General features: G+C 40.3%; 1 protein-coding gene across 1 annotated transcript; it reads left to right on the top strand.

Annotated features, from left to right (window-relative positions):
• The first annotated feature begins 762 nt into the window (after positions 1–762).
• LOC119884778 lies at positions 763–20834 on the top strand. Its single transcript, XM_038695095.1, has 21 exons — positions 763–1037; positions 1134–1274; positions 1928–2073; positions 2829–2979; positions 3465–4924; positions 5571–5732; positions 6065–6163; positions 7164–7476; positions 8331–8393; positions 8718–8815; positions 9692–9829; positions 10750–10857; positions 11042–11183; positions 12898–13425; positions 14393–14437; positions 14738–14817; positions 16470–16582; positions 16694–16877; positions 18163–18336; positions 18480–18564; positions 20817–20834. The coding sequence occupies exons 2-19, from the start codon at positions 1151–1153 to the stop codon at positions 18259–18261; spliced, it is 4053 nt and encodes a 1350-aa protein (XP_038551023.1). The 5' UTR covers positions 763–1037; positions 1134–1150; the 3' UTR covers positions 18262–18336; positions 18480–18564; positions 20817–20834.
• Positions 20835–21780: the final 946 nt, after the last annotated feature.

Genomic DNA, 21780 nt, shown 5'->3' with positions numbered 1-21780 from the left:
CCCATTGCTTGTTGCCATGTTTTCCCTCCAGATCCATCATGGCTTCTCTTCCGGCCAGTGTGGTACAACTTGCACAGCAGCTGATCAAAAGTCGGTTTCAATGATTCACTTTCATTCATACCGGTATATAATCTGACCCCGTGTCAGTTTCTTGGAACTGCTATTTTTCCCGTTGATTCTATTGGTCAGGACTCTACCCGCTCTAATCTGATTGGTGCAAAGATGATAACTTTTTGCCGCATTGGAAACATGGTTGCATTCAAGTCCACACAGTTATTTAAATAAACACCATATGGAAATAAAGTTAATTGATTTAACGTTACTTAATTTGGTTAATAGGGGAAAAAGCAATTCGCGGTAGCGCAGTTGTTTCATACTTACACATAAACAGGTGTTGTGTTTGCAAGCAAGGCAAACTTTCCCTTGTCAAAAACAAATGCGTAGTAATATCCTTCTTGGTAATTTGTAAACACGAGGACACCATTAAATTACCAGGATGTCGCCTAAAGAGAGTGAAATAAATGGGAGCACATCGACAAACCGCGCGTTCATTAGTAGTAGTTACGTAGTTCGTAGCCTTTCATCTACTGAAATTGAGATGAACTGCACGAAATGAATGCAGCATGGATTCGCGGGAGACAGTCAAGGGGAGAAGGCCCAAGTAAGTTAGTCGTCTTTGTGAGAGTGAGCAGGAGGTAGTAAACATCCCGTGCAACAAGTCCAGTAGCTGAGTCTAGACAATTGAGAACACAGTTTTATGTCATTATATCATGGGAAGTTATTTGTCCTGGATTTAGTAATGTTACAAGTCTGCTAAAAGAAAAGTTCGAGTTAAAGGTTTTGAAGTGTAGAGCCAGTTGTTGTGGGGCAGTGATTCATGGCTTGTTCTGATTTCACTGCTGTTTTAAGTGTCTCAGAGCAGTTTGCACAAGGCATGATAGTTTTGTGTAAATGCACAATGTAATTTAAAATGCCTCCCTCATGTTTCACTTGAGCTAAATGCTTGCTGTATTTAATTCCACATCATAAAATATAAGGTAACACAATTCAGTTTTGTGACTTCTTCATCTGATGTGTTTGGTAATGGATCAATGTTTACGTTTGTCTGATATATTTACATGGTGTTTGTGCAGGTCCGTCCCTTAAGGAGATGGCACAGAATTTGGCAGTGAACGTAGTTGTGCAATCAGGGGCACCAAATCGATATGAGCTGCTAGCTTGGGTCAATGAATCTTTACAGACGGGTTTCACCAAGGTGGAGCAGATATGCACAGGTAGGTCAACATGCATGTGTGTTTTTAATGTGGGATTCAACAAACTATGGATTTATGCTGTTGCAGCACCTAGACCTGAGAGATTATGGATCTCACCAGTCATGCTATTTGCAAAGGTCAGTTTCGCTTGGAAAATTCTCAGCCTCTGAGAGGAAGGCATGAAGATAAAGAGATTTCTGGAGAAGTTGTGGGAGTAACTAGCCTCACTGTAGCTTATCACTTAAATGAACCAACGAAAAAAAAAAACAGAACTCTATATAACTAAAAAAACATAAATGTAGAAAATACAAGATAATTCTAAATGATCGTAATATCTTGTTTATTGTGGGCCTTTTGTGCATCTAAATCTATCTACTAACACTTTCCCATGAATGTGATATTGGCAACAAAATAATTAAACCTAAAGATTGTACGATTATAAGTAATTAATTTGAGGCTGAAGTTAATGTTTTGGAATTAAGATCGTAAGATTTTCTGACAGTAATGATCTCTGAATGTAGTGTACTGCTGCCTTAATAAATGAGGCGCTAAATACTCATTAACTTAGTTAATCAGGCCCTTAGTGTTTGAACTTGAATGATGTGTTTTCAAAGCAGCAGCAGCAATCAATTTTTATCAATTACTTCTGTGTGTGTATGTTGTCTGAAATCCAGGTGCAGCCTTTTGCCAGCTGATGGACTGGTTGTTTCCTGGGTCCCTGGACCTTTGCAGGGTCCGGTTCCAAAGCAACAAAACAGTGGACTTTATCCACAACTACAGTTTACTGCAAGCTGCGTTCAGAAAAGTCGGAGTGGTCCATGTGAGTATTGTAACAAAAGCGGTGAACGGCCCCTTAGGCCCCATCCACACTACTCTGTTTTAGTTTACAAACGGAGAATTAAAACGAACATGATCTGTGTAGGTAAATGTTATTTGCACCGTACATAATATTTTAATAAAAGTACGATGTCAAAAACCCGGTCAGTTTGCAAGACCCAATCAGAGAGCCGAGCGTGAGCGGCTGCGTCATCGTTTCTAAAGTTCTCCGGCCCGTCTTCACTAAAACGCCCTTGGGAGTTTTGAAAGGCGAAACGGGGTCGGCAGCGTTTCCAAACGTCTCCGTTTGGACAGGAGGCGCAAACGTAGCAGAAGGTCTCCGTTTTAATTCGAAAACGCAGTAGAGTGGATTTTGCCTTAGTCTGAAAACATTTTAATTTGCTCAGCACAGTTCAGATAGAGGACTAATAAATAATCAAGTTATGTTCACATTGCAGATATATTGGTATCGGTGTATTATGGCCATTAAGTAACAAGAAGACATGGAACAAAAATTATTTATATTTTAAAAAAAGAATATTGGTTGATATATTTTTATCGGATCATTTAAACTCTCAAATATAGCCTCTAGAATCCAGCTTTGGATGGACTTTAGAGCTGATAACCTTTTCAGAGCCTTTGCATTTTTCATTATTTTATTTGAAACCAGCAGATAGAAACACACCTTAAACTAGAACAATTATTGTTGATTGTAGGATATAAACACATGCATGATCCGTAAACCTTTCCTCTCTCCAGGACATCCCCATTGAGGAGCTGATGAAGAGGAACTCCTTAGTGGCTCTGACCTTCCTGCAGTGGTTTAAGCTGTTCTTTGACCAGAACAATAAAGGCAGGGAGTACCATGCCCTGGAGGCCAGAGGCGGACAGAGTATGGTTCCTGACTCAGGTGGGAGCTGTGTGTGTCGGTGAATAAATCACACAGAAACCTGACATAGCAATGGTTGCCTATTTGTTACAATTACAAAGCACTAAGACCTTTTTATTTAGGTGTTATTCTTACTTGGGGTACGTTACTTTTTCACATGTGATAAAGCGGCACCTAAATGTAAAGTTTTGATTTAGTCGCATGGTCAGTATATGACCATTTAAAAGCTCTATTATGTCAATTTTACATGTTGGTCTTATGTTTCACAACAACAATCTTACTAAGTCAGACTGAAGAGCATTTTGAACAGCGTCCTAGCATAAATTGAATGCCATTGCATTAACACGAGGCTACAGCAGCACAAGGTTTAACACGGACAGAGAGATATAAAATACACATCTTATATATATATATATATAATGAAGTGATACATTTAGTGCAGCTATAATGAGAGTGCTGTGTTGAAAACATCCCTTAATTATTCTTTTTTTTTATTCCCATTACAGATGGTCATTCCTCCCAGACCTCTCATCAGAAACTGGAGATTATTTTGAAGGTGGATGGCCAAGCAGTAGAAGAACCGAGAAACGAAAAACCAAGAGCAAACTTGAACCGGAAGGCAGAAGTGGTAGTTTTTATATCTGACGACGAGGATGATGTGGTGGATGTGACGATGGAGCAGAAACCGGAGAAAATGGAGACACAAGTGAAAGAAGAGTGTCCACAGCCACAGAAGACAATGAAGGTGGAGCAAGCTGAAGCAGCAGTGGACAAGGGAAATCAAGGGAGTGGGTCCTACAGCAGTGATACTTTATTGCACTTCATCAGAAGATACTGGAGTGTCAGTGCTGACTCGAGTACAAACCCTTCAGTCCCTACCATCCTGAGTCCAATCCACCCTAGAGACATCATTCTGGCCTGCTATGACACGCCGTACTGCCTCTACCTGTATACGGGGGTAGAGCTGGGTGAAGGACAGAGCACAAGTGTCATCCTGATTGGCTACTTTGACCAGAGCGCAGGGGTCAATGTGGTGAGGCTGCTGCACACTCTGGAGATGAACTCTGACACTGATGCACAATCTCTGATTCAGACGCTAAAGAAGTGTGGACTTCCTCTGCCCAACCTTGCTGTGTTCTACTGTAACTCTCCAAACGTGGAGGCGAACCAGGCTTTTGTATCCCAGCTCAAGGCTTTCAACACTGGGTTGATATCACTCTGCGGCCTCTCTGGGATTGCAGGAAGAGCCAGCCAGGCTGCACTCTCGGCCTCCTTTCACTCGGTAGTTGACCTGGTTAGAGACATCCACCATCACTACTCCACCTGCTCCTCCGTCAATGACAGCCTGAAAGAGCTATTTGCTGATGCAGAGCCTTACAACCCATCGTGTTCTATCTCTGCACAGTGTTTATTTATCATCAACACTGTGCAGAAGATGGTCAGCAGCTGGAGGGATGTAGTGGACTATTTTAAGTCACTGAGACAAGCAGAGGATACTGACCGGATCAGAACCCAGCTGATGAGTCATAAAGTCAAGCTGCAGTTCCTGTTCCTCTCCCACACTTTGGAGCCCCTCCGAGCTCTCCAAGAATTGCAGCAGGACGGCAAAGCAGAGGTGGCTGTGGAGCTCCAGCTGACCTCCATGCTGGTTCACTCCTACGCAGCCAGTCTCCTCCAGCCCTCTGTCGCTGAGTGCTTTCTCAGGAACCGAGAACTGCATGTGCTAAACAATGAGATGAAGCTCCTCCCCACGTCCGAGGTGAACGTAGGTTCTCGTGCCAGAGAGTTCCTGTGGGCCACCGCTGTTGTGGATCTGGGGGATCACGAGAGGAGGGAATTCCTAAAGGACGCGGCGTCTTTCTATAAAGCAGCCCTACAGAGTATAGTAGAAAGTATTCCTAAGCAGCTCGGAGATGTGGCACTGAGGAATATCGGCAAAGTGTTGAAACATCCTGAAAATATCAATGTAAGAACATTTATTTTTTATTATACATGAGTTTATGCAGCCAGCTATAGCTTAATATCTGTTTATGTTTATGTAGAATTAATTAAATTAAACGATATCATAGCGTAGATGCAGTAGGAAAAAAAGCACTGTAAAATTGGACTTCTGGAGCGGAAAGATGTTTACTTCTTTATTTATATAGCGCCAAATTACAACATCAGTTGTGGGATGTTATTTACAGAAACCCAGAGAGTTTAATACTATATCACAAACAGCAGTGAGTGAGCACTGCGAGGACTCTACCAACATTAATCTGTTTTCCTCTCTGGTCAGTCTGATAACCGTCAGTGTACAACAACAATCACATTTTTCAGTAATAGTAAAAACACCATTCGCTTTCTGGTGGAAAGAACATGAAAAGATAGATGCCTCTTTCATACCTGTCTGTTAAATAGCAGGGTGTAGCCAGCTGCTGGTTAGCTTAGCTTGGCTCAACTCAGTGACTTCCTGGACTCCGCTGGTCTTCTGGTAACTAATCCCAGCCTAAAAAAACGTAAAACAACCCATCGTCATTTTAAAAATCCAGTTGTTGTACGGATTACTGATGCCACAAATCTGTATATTAAATATTATGTACGGTTCTGTGATATCTGTGTTTTCCCTGCAGGATAATAAATTATCCAGGCTTGTGCTGTTAGAGTTGGGGGATCAGCTGGGTCTGTGTGAAGCTGGGACTCCAGAACAACGTCAGCTGGCATACGACTATGCCAGTGTGGTCAAGACGGCAAAGGAGGAACAGACGAGTGGAACAGGTCACTGCTGGGCGAAGGTAAACTGACAACTCAACTGTTCAAGGTTGCCTAACGGTTATTAAATGAAATTTGTAACTGTCTGCTTACTGGAATCAGTGCCTCTAGTAACCGATATTTCATACTGTAACAACATTAACAGGAAAAATAATTTCTCTGTATTTAAAATGTACCTACCTTATCTCTTACCTTGAGTGATTTTTGACACATTTTCTAAAATATTTGTTTTCATTATGATTTTTTAATACTGGCAAACTCTGTGTAGATAAAGAGCTAGTTCATTAGATGCTGTAGAAACATTGCTATTGAATATCAAATGTAATTACAAGAGTTCCCTGTGTTGTCTGTACAGATGTTGCGCGGCATTAGGCCGTACTCTACTCTGCATAGACTCCTCCTGACTGTCCTGGCCCTGCCGAGCTCCCTATGCAGGACGCAGGTGTTTGCTAAGGTGAGTGTTAAAGACCTTGTCCATTAACAAAGGATCTTATCACACAAAAAGTAGTCCCCCTAAATGGCATAAGACTTTCCTAACCAAGACATTCCTGTTAAAATATTTTTTTTTTCAGCTCATTTTAGCTGAAATCTTGAAGTTAGGACTTATTTTTAGGAGTGTCTCCACCATTTAGGAGCTACTTTTAGCTTCAGCATCTTTATATGGCCCCAAATACAGACAGTTTGTAGATGACCAGGCTGAATACTGAGGAGGCTTGTACATCTCACAGGCCTACCACTTTTTTATGAGTGACAATGTAACGCGGCATTCAGACCAAATGCGAATTTAATCCATGCAAAGCTCTCCTCGTGGGGGTTTTATCGCTGGACAACTGCTGAGTGTTCACACACAACGCGATAACGGCAGTAAACACACCTCGCCATTACTACAGCTGTATGAACCCAAAGTAAACATTTTGCTGTGATTAAATAGCAATTAACAGATCAAACTGATGCCGAAATAACTATAAAATGATGCAGATTTGTTAAAAATATGAATTCATGCTTTGACAGGTCTGTCAGCAGGACAACAACTTCTAAAATGACAGGAAATTGCGGCTCTAAGCGTCTTTGCGTTGACTTTGTATGTAAACTCACCACCCCGAATGCTCGCTTCGCTTTTGGTCTGAAAGCGCCAACTGTGATATTTTATCTTTTCTAGTCATCGCATCTTTAGGCAAATTAATTTGCTTGCAACCCACGCAGCCAGTACAAGTGATTACGGACAGAAAGTGACAGCCGTAGCAAGTATATGTCCTTTTGCTTTTGCCTTTCGTTTGTGTCGCTGTCTGGATGTGTGTACATGTGTGCGTAAGTTAAATCCTGAGCAGTGGTACAACATACATCAGGAACTGGAAAATTCTTCCACTTGAATATGTTGTTTGTATTTTTTCTAGTTTTGTATTTTTGTGAAGATAAAGACTTAAATGTGTGTGTGTATTTGCTCTTGTCTCAAGGCTTTCAACACCCCCAGTATCCTTCATGAAAGGAAAGAAACCTCCATAGCCTCATCTCAACCAGGCAGGTGGACAGGAAGACCCCGCATCTGTAGAAGAAAACCTGTCAAGGCAAGAAATGGTTATAAGAAGAAAGAAGAAGAAGCTGGAGAGAATTCATCAGAAGAAAGTGATCGTTATGTGGCCAAAACCCGTCTAAATATTCCATCACAACACTACAGCAGTAAGGAGGACTCGGCCAAAACCCGTCTAAATATTTCATCGCAACACTACAGCAGTACGGAGGACTCAGACTACACAGACAATTCCTCTGGTAAGACTGTCAGGTGTGCACTTTGCTAGTGTCTACAATTCTATGTTACCAGCTAGGCTTGGGCGATATCTATGACATTTCACGGGGTAAATATGGTAAATGATGGTATTTGTGTAATAAAACAAAGTAAAAGCTGAGCTTCTGGTCATGATATTAATGATAACAATAACAATGCATATAGTGTTTTATCATAGATACTCAAAGCACTTCAGGGAAAGGTGAACTTATCTCGACCACCACCGATATGTAGCACCCACCTGAGTGATGCACGGCAGCCATATGCGCTACACACCACACACCAGCTTTAGGTGGAGAGGGAGGGTGATTAAGAGAAAGCAAGGTTGGGAATTTTTGCCTGGATACCGGAAAACCCCCTACTTTGTGCCATTGTAATGTCGTTTCTTTGGTTTTACGTCTCGTTTCATCGGTTTTATGACGGGATGAAAGAAGTCATTCTAGCATGTATGACATTTTCTAGCTTACAATGTTGTGTGTCGGGAATGTAGTTGGCTTACTTAGACAAGTCTCGCTGGGTTTAAATACTTATGACCCATAGAATAATGATGAAATAGAAATGCAATAAGATCCTCCTTCCATGGATTCTTGCTGGAGGACCTGATGATGCGTGCATATATTTGATCAGGTCCTGGAAAAGTGCAGGGGGGTGATTGTGTTGTAGATGATGTCGCCCTGAATTTAAACACCCTGGTATATCGTAATATTGTGATACCGCCCGGCCCAAGCCTTATAGCATCTTTATCAAATGAAAATGTCCCTGATTAATTAAATTTATTGTGATGCCAGCAGCAATTTCAAATGATGATAACCAATGTGTGTTTTTATTTTTTTATCAGATGTGGTTGATCTCACAGAAGACTTCAAAGTACGTCGGCACAACAGGATGATAGAAGCAGAAAGTAAGAAATGTGCAGTATTATTAATAATCTAGTAAAACATGCTGTAGGCTAACAGTGATCTCCTTTTAATGCATTCATTCTCGAATGAGCCCTATCGGCATCTTAAGCTGCATTAAAGCAGGTGTTGCAGACGCTGCGTCTTGTAATACTTACCTGCACAATTTAATTTTCTATAAAAATTACACATTTTCTAAATTCATTTGTGAATAGCATTAGCGACATGTTGGCAAGGCCAGGTGTTCACACCACAGTGAGTCACTTCAAGATGAACCGGAGTTCACCACAGCGCAGTAGATTCAGTAGCTTATTGTCACTGTTTTGCAGGTGATAGCCCTCCACAGGCGGAGACTGTGGTTATTGTGAGCGATGATGATGACGTCATGGTTTCAACAAGCACACCATCCAACTCAACAGAACTGCTGGTAAAATCTACTGTAAAGTTAGCGTAGTGTTATAACCAGTAATTTACTACATACATACAGTATATGTATTATACTTTAAACACAATGTTTTATTCTCAGCTGAGCCAGGTAGCAAATGTTCACATCAAATATAGAAACACATTTAATGGTGCTTTCACATCTTAACCTGTTTGGATTGATTCAAACATCCTCTGTTGTATTTACCTGTTTGCCGGTTTAGTTAGTTTATGCAGGTCTGAAAGCTGTTAATCAAAGTCTCGTATGGACCAAACAACTGGACGAAAACCGCCTGATAAAGGGCTTCTTGGTACACTTTTTAATGGACTTCATTTGTGGTGGAAAAGCAAAGCGAACCAACCACAGGTTTTTGTGAGAGTAGATGAATTCAAGACTACTGAATCACCTGCTCGTCATTTTAGAGACTAAACGATAAATGAATTAATGAAGAAAATATTTGACATATTTATCAATAATGAAAATTGTCATTGCAGGATATATATATATATATATAATGCAAGATCATTTGGGAACTATGCAAACACCTGTCTGTTTGCTATGTTCTTTGTGACACCAACATATAATAAATAGATATAGCCCTGTGAAGTACTGCATATCAGTCACAAGCTGCAGCCCTGATGACATCACCAAAACTGTCCAATGAATGAGTTACCTGTCAGGCCATATTGTTTTATGTGTCCTCCTCTTGGTTTGTACTTAAAGGTCAGTAATAACAAGAACCAGACAAGAACTCAAGGGCAACAGTGTGTCATGAGGTTGTAGTGCTTAGATTACAGGTTAAAACAGAAAGGAACCTTTCAACATGTTAGAAACTGTCTGTGTTTTTGCTTTAACATCTTGTTTGTTTGTGTTGTACAGGATGCGGCGGGGGAGCTGGTCTGGGGTCAGGTGGAGGGCTTCACTCCCTGGCCAGCCGTCATTGTACCGTGCAGGGGAGAGGTTGAACTTCCAGGGAAGAGGATGGTGGAGTGGTACGGACAGCGAATGTCCTCTCAGGTAAGTCAGGTATGAGGGTGAAAATCAGGGATTCTGAGTTTATACAGTGCGTAATGATGTACATATATGCTTCATATTCATAGTGACATTACGTGACTTTGCCACATTTTCAGCACCAGAACTCTCTGTTCGTTCTGTATCAGATGACGACCTATTAAACTGCTTTCCCAGTCCTATTTTGTTGTTCTGTGCCTCCTGTATGGCAGCTTTGCATGATCTTATACTAGCTCTTTATGGAGAGCTTCATTTCAGCCTCTGTCTGAAACAAGCTGTAGATGCTCGTCTCTTTAAGGCACCCCCCTCTCAAAGCCCACTGTCTTCTGATTGGCCAAGACCTGAAGCATGTTACCAGGCTGTTGTTGCTGCTGAGCGGTACAGACAGACTGAGCGTTGCTGTGTGGAGCAAATGACTGTAATACCGGTGTTCTGACAATTTATGGTTCCTTATCGAGACGTGCAACCTTAATGCAAATTACCCTCACCCTAACCAACAGGCATGCAAAGAACTGCCAAGTAGCACATCCCGGTAGGTAGCATAAATTGTCAGAATATCTGCGCTGTGTAGCTCTGTGTGTCGGACGGAGCAGTCGGTAGAAAAAGCTGTTCAAAACAGAGCATTCAGAACAGGAGGAAATCTGAGTTTTTTTTCTCACAGGGATTTCTTTTAAATACTTTAACCTCATTATTTGAAGCTTTGACCATGTTTAACATGAACATCTAACATTGTATTGTAGATAAGTCATAAAATGGAAATGGAAAAGCATAATAGATCTCTTTTAAAATGAAGACCTGAACCACAAATGACCACAATTACCATTGGCGGTTCTTTTAAATTCCTAAAATCTTTCTGATACAATTTCCTGAGCTGAGCTTTATACATATTTCCTTTCAATGCACTGATTTCTTGGCTCTGAATACAGGTCAGTTTGGAGGAACTGAAACCATTCGGTGCCTTCGCCCAGCACTTCAGCGCTAACTCCTTTGCCATCCTCGTCACCTACCGAGAAGCCATCTTCTTGTCCCTGCAGGTCTGTGTGTATTTCCTAATACAAAAGCACAGGAGTTAAAAGTGTGTGTGTTGTGTTAACTGCCCAGCCAACATACAAACAGCAGAAGCTGCTCCATTGACAAATTAAAAGCTGAACTTAGAAAGTGTTGTTATGTGATAGATATTTGTGCTGCTGCTTACATATGTACGTCCGTGTCTATCAGGAGGCGGCTCTGCGTTGTAAGAAGCAGTTTTCTCCACGTCTTGAGGACCGAGATGAGCTGCTGAAACAGATGTTAGACTGGGCCTTTGGAGGCTTTGAACCCACTGGGCCAGGCGGATTCATACAAGGGGCTGCAACAAATGGTACGAACATCTTATTTAAGAACCTGAATAGATTTACTTTCAGACTGAGGTGGGAAACGATGTGTGAAAAAGTTCTGATACTGCCGTCATTCAAATTCAAGTATATTAAGGCTATGTTCAGACTGCAGGCCTTAATGCTCAATTCCGATTTTTTTCTGTTTGACAGTTCACATTATAGTTTAAATGTGGCCCATATCAGACTCCAGTGTGAACTGTCCACGGCCTGAAAGGGACCTGCATGCGTAGAAGAATAACACGATGTCACACGCAGCAGCACGCTGTTGCAGGCTGCAGAAGTAAACAAGGAGTAACATAGCTCCGGTTAGCTCGCGGGAGATTCCCGTTTTTCTTCTCACGGGTCACGTTTCTCCCGAATTATGTGTTCACAACTTTCTGTTCTTTTCATTACGGTTTCTGGCGCTGTACAACGCAACTGCCCCGTAACTCACTCACTCACTCGCATTTAAAATCGGATTGGACCACATATGGAAGTGGCCCTATTCCAAACTGGAAAATGTGACCGATTCCATGTGACTTGGCCTGTTCACACTGTCATAAAAATATCAGATCTGAGTCACATATGGACAAAAAAATCGGATTTGGGTCACATTGGCCTGCATTCTGAACATATCCTTAGTCTTTTTGTCAGAGAAATACTAAACAAATTTGACATTGAAATACATTGATATGCATCTATTTACATGCTTTTGTTGTATATTACATGCACGTTTCTCAGTTGCATTATAGAGAGCTGAAGTCTGGACGTCAGCTACAGGCTAGTCTCTTCCATTGCTGTAATTTAATTTAATTTTAATGCATTTTTTATCTGCATGTTCTGACAAAATGAAGCAAATGATTACACTCTGTATTCTAAAATATCTAAAATAATTAATTTTATTACAGCACTTACTATTGAAACTGATCTTTGCAAAGTTAAACAATGATGAATTTGTTACCGAACAACACAGCAAAATGCAGCATTTGTGTCATCTTAACCAGGTTTCTTCCACATTTATAAATTCACCAACACTCATATAATGTTGTTTTCCAGCTTTTAAGCTGTAACATTTACTTTCTAAAAAACATCTACACTGTCTGGCCTTCTCGCTCTGAACTAGCTGTACCTCCGACTTGCCCATGGAGACATGATTTTATCAAGCTGGTGTTGAACTTGCAATTATCTAAGGCTTATGGGAAATGGTGCTCATTGGAGGCAGCTAAGAAAGACATAAAATAAACAATATTATTTGATTTAAAACCAACACATTTGGACTGAACCACACGATATACTGTTTGGTTGTGTTGAAAGGCATATTTTTTTGTAATTTGGCATTATTATTATAGGTTTCGCTTAGGTTCTCTATAGTTTTCCCAGAGTCCCAGAAGATCAAGCTCACAATTAGTTTCTGAAGACTTCAGTGCGTGAAAAAGCACACTGCTGTTGGTGAGAAAGAGTTCAAACATGAACAGAACTTGAGCTAATAGCTTAGGGGAATGTTATTGTATGAAGAGATTGCAAGCACAGCCAGCCCTCTAGATAAAGATAAAGGTATAAACAGCCACACAGACTAATGTGGATACAAGTAAGACAGAAGAAGATTTGACATTCATGCAGGTTCATACTATTAATACGATTCTACAGATGGAACATATGGTAACTATTCTTTACTGTTGTATAACCTGATGGTCACATGTACGATTGTCTTCTGTCCAGGTGTAACTAAAACAACAAACAACAGACCAAAGGTGATGAAGAAACTTTTCCCGCAAGCCAAATCTTCTCCTCACTCCTTCGGCTCGCCCCACTCGATGAGCAGCAAGAGCAGTATCATCAGCGCTGAGCTGAAAGAGGTGGCTATCTCTTTAAACAGACTGTCGTGCGATTCCGTAGAAAAGTCCTCCCACAGAGGTGGAGGCAGAAAAACTACGTGGGAGGACAGATTTGATATAGCGGGAAAAGGCTCTAAAGGAGTCATAAAGGAGAAGGGATCCAGAGGAGGGTGGACAGCAGAGAGGTGGAAACAAGGGAAGGGGGGATGGGAGGGAGAGAAAGATGACTGGGGAGTAGGCAAGGGCAAGGGAGGGTGGAAAGGGGGAAAGAGTCTGAAGAAGAAGATCGATGGATTTGATGATGACATGTCACCAGACTTTGTGCCGCACAAGAAGAGGACCTACACCAAAGTTTACAATAAGGTCAACCAGGCAACCAGCGTTTATACCCAGCCGGACCAAAAACTCAGAGGTACGAAACAGAATTATTATTAATTTGAATGATATGAAACACTTTTGTAAGAATGCCAAACTGAGCAATCTAACCTTTTCAAATGACTGAGAATCAAATCACAAGATGGTTAACAAGGTCCGCAGATGTACAAAACGGTAGAGCAAGTCGCCCGCTAATCGGAAGCTCGGCGGTTTGATCCTCGGCTCCTCTCGTCTGCATGTCGAAGTGTCCTTAGGCAAGATACTGAACCTCAAATATCTCCTAAAAGTTGTGCACTATGCATTGTAGCCTCTGCCATCAGTGTTTAAATATGTGTGAACTGGGTGAATTGCATTTTCAGTGTTTGGAAGACTAGAAAGGTTGAATACAGGTACAGTCCAATTACCATGTTGATGGATTGGTGTGTTGCTGTGGTTGTGATTTCTCTACCTTATTCAATGCTTAGTTTGTGTGTGAGATCCTGCCTAAGTTCTCACACTAATGATTAACTGAAGTAGTCTGCAATATTACACCAAACTTAATGAACTTAAGGAGACAGTGAATCCTTTCTCTGTAAGTGATTTGCAAGTGATGCCCAGTCAAAAGCAGTTATGTAAACAGGAAGTCGTCAGCATTACGAGCTCTAACATAACTTACAAAAATCACAGTTTTAGAGACCAAACAAAAGATTAAACTTTTTTGCACATACATACAGAGAGAAATGTGTTTCACTTTAAAGGCGTAAAGTTTTATAATTTAATTTGAGATTTTGAGATTTAATACATTTTCAGCTTTTCCTGGTCAGATATGTTAGCCACATCCCGTTCAGTCTAAGTGGGTCCTACAAATATTTAGTAACAACTAATCTGTACGTAAGAATTAGTTTTTTGACATCTTTTAATTTAGTAATGCATGAATATTCAGCACTGTACTTCCAAGTTGGAAGTTGAATCATTTATCATGCAGCGTTCACCTGTTATTCAGTTATTGTTTTCACTCCTTGCAGAAAAGACCATTCGTAAGATCATGGATATGAAACTGGACATTGAAGGTGAGTCTTTTGACATGTTCTATGTCATTTAATTAAAAATTTGTCCCCCTTTTTATGCATAAATATTTCGCTCTCATATTGGCTCAGTTAGTTTATTACTGGCTGTGTTTACATGTGCACAGTAAGAACTGCTAATGCTGATTATTCTCATAATGATTCCTGAAGTTTGAGGATGTCACATTTGTTACAACATATTTGTAGTAAAACATATAAGCATGATATTTTATGTTTTATGCGTTTTATTCGTATAGATGAATTTACTCATTTGTTCCTCACTTGCTTCTTCCCTGTTGTCTGCAGGCTTCTGTTTGTGTTGTGGAACTGACAAAGTTGAAGTGTCCCACCCTCTATTTAAAGGCAGCCTCTGCTTGGAGTGTAAAGTAAGACATTATCAACTTCTCTTTATGTTCCAGCTGTGACCAACGCATGTTTAACGTGTGAATCTCTTACCATTCCTGTAAAACGCCTCTTCAAGGCATATCCAAAGGAAATTTAATGTAGTTCTTGAACCATTTGGAGTAAATGCATGGTTTTGGGCTTCTCTGAAAGATAACACTCTAACCCAAATCAGAATCACTGTAAGTGCTACTGGAATTAATTAATATAAGTTTAAAGACACTAAAACTAATATTTTTCGTTTCCACTTGAAAATGGTTGCTAAGAAATGCATGCAGACAACTATAGCTGGGTCTTATTAGCTGGAAAACACTGTAGGGACGCGGCATAAAGCCTTCCCTAGTCCAAGTTTAAATTTTATACCAATACCATGAAAAACGACTATTTTACTATTTTTTTTAGCGTATTTTTTCTAAAACAGAACTGCCCCTTGGCAGCAGGCAGCCGCTGCTGCTGCATCACTGTGTATTAGGCGGTAGCTTGACGCAGATGTTTGTTTGCTGGTAGATCATCCTACTTCAAGCTGGATATCGTTATTGTCTGAATTTTATTGGCTACACAAAGTGCCAGTCATCGGCACAATTGCTTGCAATTGGCTCTGCCTATCTACGAAATAATAGAAGCTGGCCCTTCCTTACAGCTCGCGTTCTCGTTGGCTATTGTAGGCTGTGAAAGGGACATGTGAGCTCCTATTGGGTTGAATTTGGTGTCACTCAAAAGGTCAGAGTTCTGCAGCTACACTTAATACAAGATATCGTAGTTGTTTACATTCAAATCTGAGTTATTACGGTTTTAATGACATACAAGCCAGGTCTACCGGCAAATATGAAACAATGCGGCAGCAGTCCCTGGGGATTTATTGATGTAATAATGTGTTTTGCACTAAATGATTTTACTGGATTGGATCGTCTAGACCTTTGACGACATAACAAGACCGTTTTTGTTAATAATTTTTTGTGCATAATCGATCGGTGGATTACTATGAGGCTTCATAGGTGAGTCGCGTAAATTTTGATTGTACCGGCTGGTCTGACAGAGGCGCTGACTGTACCCGCTGTGGTGATTGTATCTTGGAATGGTTTGCACGGGTCGAATCACAAGGATTTTAGCTTTTAAACGGTGGAGTATCAAGTTTACACACAAAGTGCACAACAAAATCAAAAACACATATTTTCCTAGTGCTATTTATCCATCTAGATTGTTTGGTTGTGAGTTGCTGAGTTTTGGAGATACCAGCCGTAGAGACGTCTGCCTTCTCTTGAATATACATGAACTGGTTGGCACTCAATTTGTGATGGTCAAAGCTCCCAAAAGCACATTTGAAAAACTCAACAGCAATGTCTCTTTCTAGAAATCATGACTCAAGACAATCCACAGAGAGACACTACACCCGCTAACTGTATTTCCTCTGAGAAGGAAGTGTCCATCTAATCCTGAACGAGAAGTAACTACGTCATGATTTCTGGAAAGAGAAATTGCTTTCGAGTTTTTTTTGGTTTGTTTTTTTAGAGCTTTGACACCCACATTTCTACAGCAGACTAATCTTTATTTTTGTTTTCGTATTTCCATTTCTTCTTCCCCCTGTTCTGTCATTTAGTCTGTTAATTTCCCTGTGATGCTGTTTGTCTCTCTGCAGAATAACTTAACAGAAACTCTGTATCGTTACGATGAAGATGGATATCAGTCCTACTGCACCATCTGCTGCTATGGACTGGAGGTCATACTGTGTGGCAACAATAGCTGCTGCAGGTTGGTCTGCTCCTCTGCATTTCAGTCTAGCTCTCTAAAACAAAGGTAACAAGTAGAGCATATTTTTGTCCCCTTCGTATAAGTGTCTGTTCTCATCTTCTACATTTGCAGATCTTATTGTGCAGACTGTATGAACATCCTGGTCAGTCCGGGGACGTTTGATTCCTTAAAGCTGCTGGACCCGTGGATCTGCTGCTTGTGTCAGCCTCATCGACCCCACGGCGCTCTGATTCCCAGAAAGGACTGGAGCATTCGTGTTCAGGAATTATTCGCCAACAACAGCGCCATGGAGTTTGTAAGTGCTCAACTGATCTTAACCGTTTTCATAAGCGTGCAAACTCACCAGCTCTGTGAATACCTTCAAATATTTTCAATGTATTCCAATTTTTCAGGTATAACTCACATTAAATGTCTGTGTAAATATTGCTTCTTCATTTTGCAATGACAGGAATAGTTTTGCAAGGTTTAGATTCTTAGTAATCAAAACAGTATTAGGAGGCTTTGTTTAAAATTTTAATTTGCTTTAGGGGTGCAACTTGCACTTATTTTCATTATCAATGAATCTGCTTGCCCAGTTATATATTATACAAATATATTCAATTGAAAATTATGTTAAACTGAGAAAAGTTGCAGGTTTTTATTTGCTTGCAAATGGGAATAGATGTAGATAAATCGTCTGTCGATTGACAAATTAAGTTATTGGCTAATCGTTTCAGTTGCAATCTGCATCTTTTTTTTTTCCACTTCTGGTACCTGCACTCTTATTTTCTTTCTTAATCTTTTGTGTCCTGAAATGAGGCGTAAATTAAGTACATTTGTGATGGGGATTCAGATAGGAATAAAAATGTACTACTAAATGAATTAAATTTAGCTTTGCATACAACCCATAAATACTCATTATATTTAAACATTTTCTGATTAAAAAAAACTATTATTATATTATTATTATTATTATTATTATTATTGTGTTTACGGTAGACTGTATTGATTGATTGACATGCAGGCAAATTGAATTGTTGCAGCAGCAGAAGGAAGTACAAGAACACATTCATAGAATAATGTACGCATTAGGAGCATCTACTGTGGACTAGGGTTGTTCCGATTGGTGATTGGATCACCTATCGACATTGAAGGGATGATCAGCGATTGGTTTTTCATGCTCCGATATTAAGGCGATTTTAACTAACTCACTATCAGAACTAAGATGATATAAAAACAGTCTCTAGAATCTGCTCCACACTGCCACAATAGCAACGCTGGCCGCCACATACTATTTAATGAATAAAATCATAATTCACTCAGCTCCTCCGCTTGTGTCTGTCTGTCTCTCTTCTCTCGCTCTCTCTCACAAACACATTGAAACTTATGCATTGAAGTTAACTCTGAGAAATTAGTCTATCTATTTTCTTAACACGATGCTGTCAATGTCTGAGATGGATATGTAATGTTAGAATACATCTAGATTGTCGAGGTTAACATGCTGTACATAGCTGCTTTCGATGGCAACTTCCTGACACGGTAATTATGTGGGAAACACTGTACTGTGCATTAACAGATGTTTCTGGTGGTTTACCTTAAAGCTAATAAGCCTGATTCTTCCATGCTGGCATTTCACTGACTTGCTGCAACGTAACACCGCCCCCCTGGCGATCAGGTCACCAATCGGTGATCTCAAGTAGCCATGATCTGAAAATAGAGATGATCACCCAACCCTGCTGTGGACACACATAAGCATTAAAACAACAAAGTAAAAGGTACAAAAATATATATAAACCTTTTAAACAAAGAATTTAACCACAGACTAAAGACATATTAAACTAAAATACAAGTTTCATTTGATAAATAAAGAATCTCACTGGCTTAGTTACCACATTGTTTTTACTGTTTTGCCTTGTAGGAGCCGCACCGTGTTTACCCGTCCATCCCAGCCAACCTGCGCAGACCAGTTCGAGTTCTGTCCCTGTTTGATGGCATAGCAACAGGTGAGTACACAGACCTGTACCCGGTTTTCCCCAATAACAATCGATGTTAGAAGCTAAGAGGATTTCCACCACCGCTGTTCAAATTCTGTATGTTTTTCCCAAAGCGGTACTTAGGAGCGAGGGCACGCACGTTAAGTGTTGTCAACAACACAAAAAAATGTTTTATACTTGTTCTGTATGACAACAAAGCTTGAGGCAGATGTTACTCGTCGTTATAAAAGAAAAGAGAACATACAGGTGCTGGTCATATAATTAGAATATCATCAAAAAGTTGATTTATTTCAGTAATTCCATTCAAAAAGTGAAACTTGGATATATATTCATTCATTACACACAGACTGATATATTTCAGATGTTTATTTCATTTAATTGTGATGATTAAAACTGACAACTAATGAAAATCCCAAATTCAGTATCTCTGAAAATTTGAATATTACTTAAGACCAATACAAATAAAGGATTTTTAGAAATGTTGGCCAACTGAAATGTATGAACATGAAAAGTATGAACCTGAAGTATGAGCATGTACAGCACTCAATACTTAGTTGGGGCTCCTTTTGCCTGAATTACTGCAGCAATGCAGCGTGGCATGGAGTCCATCAGTCTGTGGCACTGCTCAGGTGTTATGAGAGCCCATGTTGCTCTGATAGTGGCCTTCAGCTCTTCTGCATTGTTGGGTCTGGCGTATCGCATCTTCCTCTTCACAATACCCCATAGATTTTCTACAGGGTTAAGGTCAGGCCAGTTTGCTGGCCAATTAAGAACAGGGATACCATGGTCCTTAAACCAGGTACTGTAGCTTTGGCACTGTGTGCGCAGGTGTCAAGTCCTGTTGGAAAATGAAATCTGCATCTCCATAAAGTTGGTCAGCAGCAGGAAGCATGAAGTGCTCTAAAACTTCCTGGTAGACGGCTGCGTTGACCTTGGACCTCAGAAAACACAGTGGACCAACACCAGCAGATGACATGGCACCCAAACCATCACTGACTGTGGAAACTTTACACTGGACTTCAAGCAACGTGGATTCTGTGCCTCTCCTCTCTTCCTCCAGACTCTGGGACCTTGATTTCCAAAGGAAATGCAAAATTTACTTTCATCAGAGAACATAACTTTGGACCACTCAGCAGCAGTCCAGTCCTTTTTGTCTTTAGCCCAGGCGAGACGCTTCTGACGCTGTGTCTTGTTCAAGAGTGTCTTGACATAAGGAATGCGACATCTGAAACCCATGTCTTGCATACGTCTGTGCGTGGTGGTTCTTGAAGCATTGACTCCAGCTGCAGTCCACTCTTTGTGAATCTCCCCACATATTTGAATAGGTTTTGTTTCACAATCCTCTCCAGGGTGCGGTTATCCCTATTGCTTGTACACTTTTTTCTACCACATCTTTTCCTTCCCTTCGCCTCTCTATTAATGTGCTTGGACACAGAGCTCTGTGGACAGCCAGCCTCTTTAGCAATGACCTTTTGTGTCTTGTCCTCCTTGTGCAAGGTCGTCTTTGGACAGTCTTCCCCATGATTGTGTAGCCTACAGAACTAGACTGAGAGGCCATTTAAAGGCCTTTGCAGGTGTTTTGAGTTAATTAGCTGATTAGAGTGTGGCACCAGGTGTCTTCAATATTGAACCTTTTCACAATATTCTAATTTTCTGACATCCTGATTTTGGGGTTTTCATTAGTTGTCAGTTATAATCATCAAAATTAAAAGTAATGAACACTTGAAATATATCAGTCTGTGTAGAATGAATGTATATATTATACAAGTTTCACTTTTTGAATGGAATTACTGAAATAAATCAAATTTTTGATGATATTCTAATTATATGACCAGCACCTGTATGGAACCAGAAAATATACAATCAGGAAACTGGCATTTCAGTCAGAAGATGTTAATTTATTAGTAGCTGGAGCTTTTTAAGGTGCTCTTATGGTTAATCTTTAATCTACTAACATTTCTAAGAGCATCCTAAGTTTTGATGCTTTTGGGAAACACCTCTTAATCTTAATAAAGTTTGTAAGAATGATTTTACAACCACTTTAGCCTTAAGATGCTTTTGGGGAAACAACTCTCTTTTTGGGATTGTAGTTTGCTCTGATGGTTCACTCCTCTGTTCTGACCTCACTATTCTGAGATACTTTTCTGCTCTTATAAATTCTAATTATGATTATACTGTATATTTGTTTAAAACAGAACATTTTCATTCCTGATGTCAGTCAGAAGCTTACAGTATGTATTTTTTTATTCTTTTTGTTTCAGGGTACCTAGTGCTGAAGGATCTTGGCTTCAAAGTAGAGAATATGTTGCCTCAGAGGTCTGCGAGGATTCAATTGCTGTGGCGACCGTCAACCACGATGGAAAGATTGTGCATGTTGGTGACGCTCGGTCTATCTCCCAGGAATTCGTATGTTCACACACACACACTGTTTGTTGTTCTTCCTGAACATGTTCACATTCTTACACAGTTGATAACGTTTAAATTATTTTTTCTTGCTACCATATTCTCTGTGACTCTGTTTGATATCTGACTCATTTGAATCCTATGCTTTTATTTAAAGTCTCATATTTTGTTGTTTTGAGTCATTTGAAAGCGTGTGGGTTAAACCTGCTCTATACATGATTGGCTTTCTGGCGGGACAAACGCCATCTTTGCTGTTTACAGGCTTTCCCCATATAGTTGTATGTGATTGAGGTGCAGCCATAATTCATGTGTGATTTACACCGTAAAGGGTCAAAGTTCTTCATCCAAAAACAAGTTTACAGCTTGTTAAATGCACACAGTCAAGTGGATACTGATTGGTAGGTCACCATGGTAGCGACTTCTCAATCACACAGTAGTCCCTCCCCTAAAGCATACCCTGCTTTATCGTCTATCTTTCTCTAAATGGAACCATCATTTACAAAATTAACATCATGCTGTGTTAAAGAAGACAGGCTCTCTATGAAAAGTGCAAAAAGACAACTTATGAATTGGCGCTCTATTAATAAAATTTAATTGAACACGAAGACATACATACAGCTCAACACAGCTCAACTGAAGTGACAATTAGCCTAAGACTAAATTAAATCAGCTCCTTGTTCCCTTTTGACGATGCAGCTCGAGCAGTGGGGTCCGTTTGATTTGCTGATCGGAGGAAGCCCCTGTAATGACCTCTCCATCGTCAACCCATTCAGAAAGGCCTCTATGGTACGTTACTGTGTTGTATGCTTTTCAGCTTTAAAT

This window comes from Micropterus salmoides, unplaced genomic scaffold (genome assembly GCF_014851395.1).
Source record: "Micropterus salmoides isolate LMB-PRFRI ecotype aquatic unplaced genomic scaffold, ASM1485139v1 Ms_hic_scaffold_3664, whole genome shotgun sequence".
Taxonomy (NCBI): Eukaryota; Metazoa; Chordata; class Actinopteri; order Centrarchiformes; family Centrarchidae; genus Micropterus; species Micropterus salmoides.
This window is presented reverse-complemented; position numbering and strand designations above follow the sequence as displayed.

What these genes read in the sequence shown, in the direction of transcription:
- LOC119884778 (XM_038695095.1), top strand. Translation starts at nt 1,151, where the DNA reads ATGGCACAGAATTTGGCAGTGAACGTAGTTGTGCAATCAGGGGCACCA. An exon ending in AACATCCTGAAAATATCAAT is followed by an intron (nt 4,925 to 5,570) that starts GTAAGAACATTT and finishes TTTTCCCTGCAG; the next exon opens with GATAATAAATTATCCAGGCT. An exon ending in CCAACTCAACAGAACTGCTG is followed by an intron (nt 8,816 to 9,691) that starts GTAAAATCTACT and finishes TGTGTTGTACAG; the next exon opens with GATGCGGCGGGGGAGCTGGT.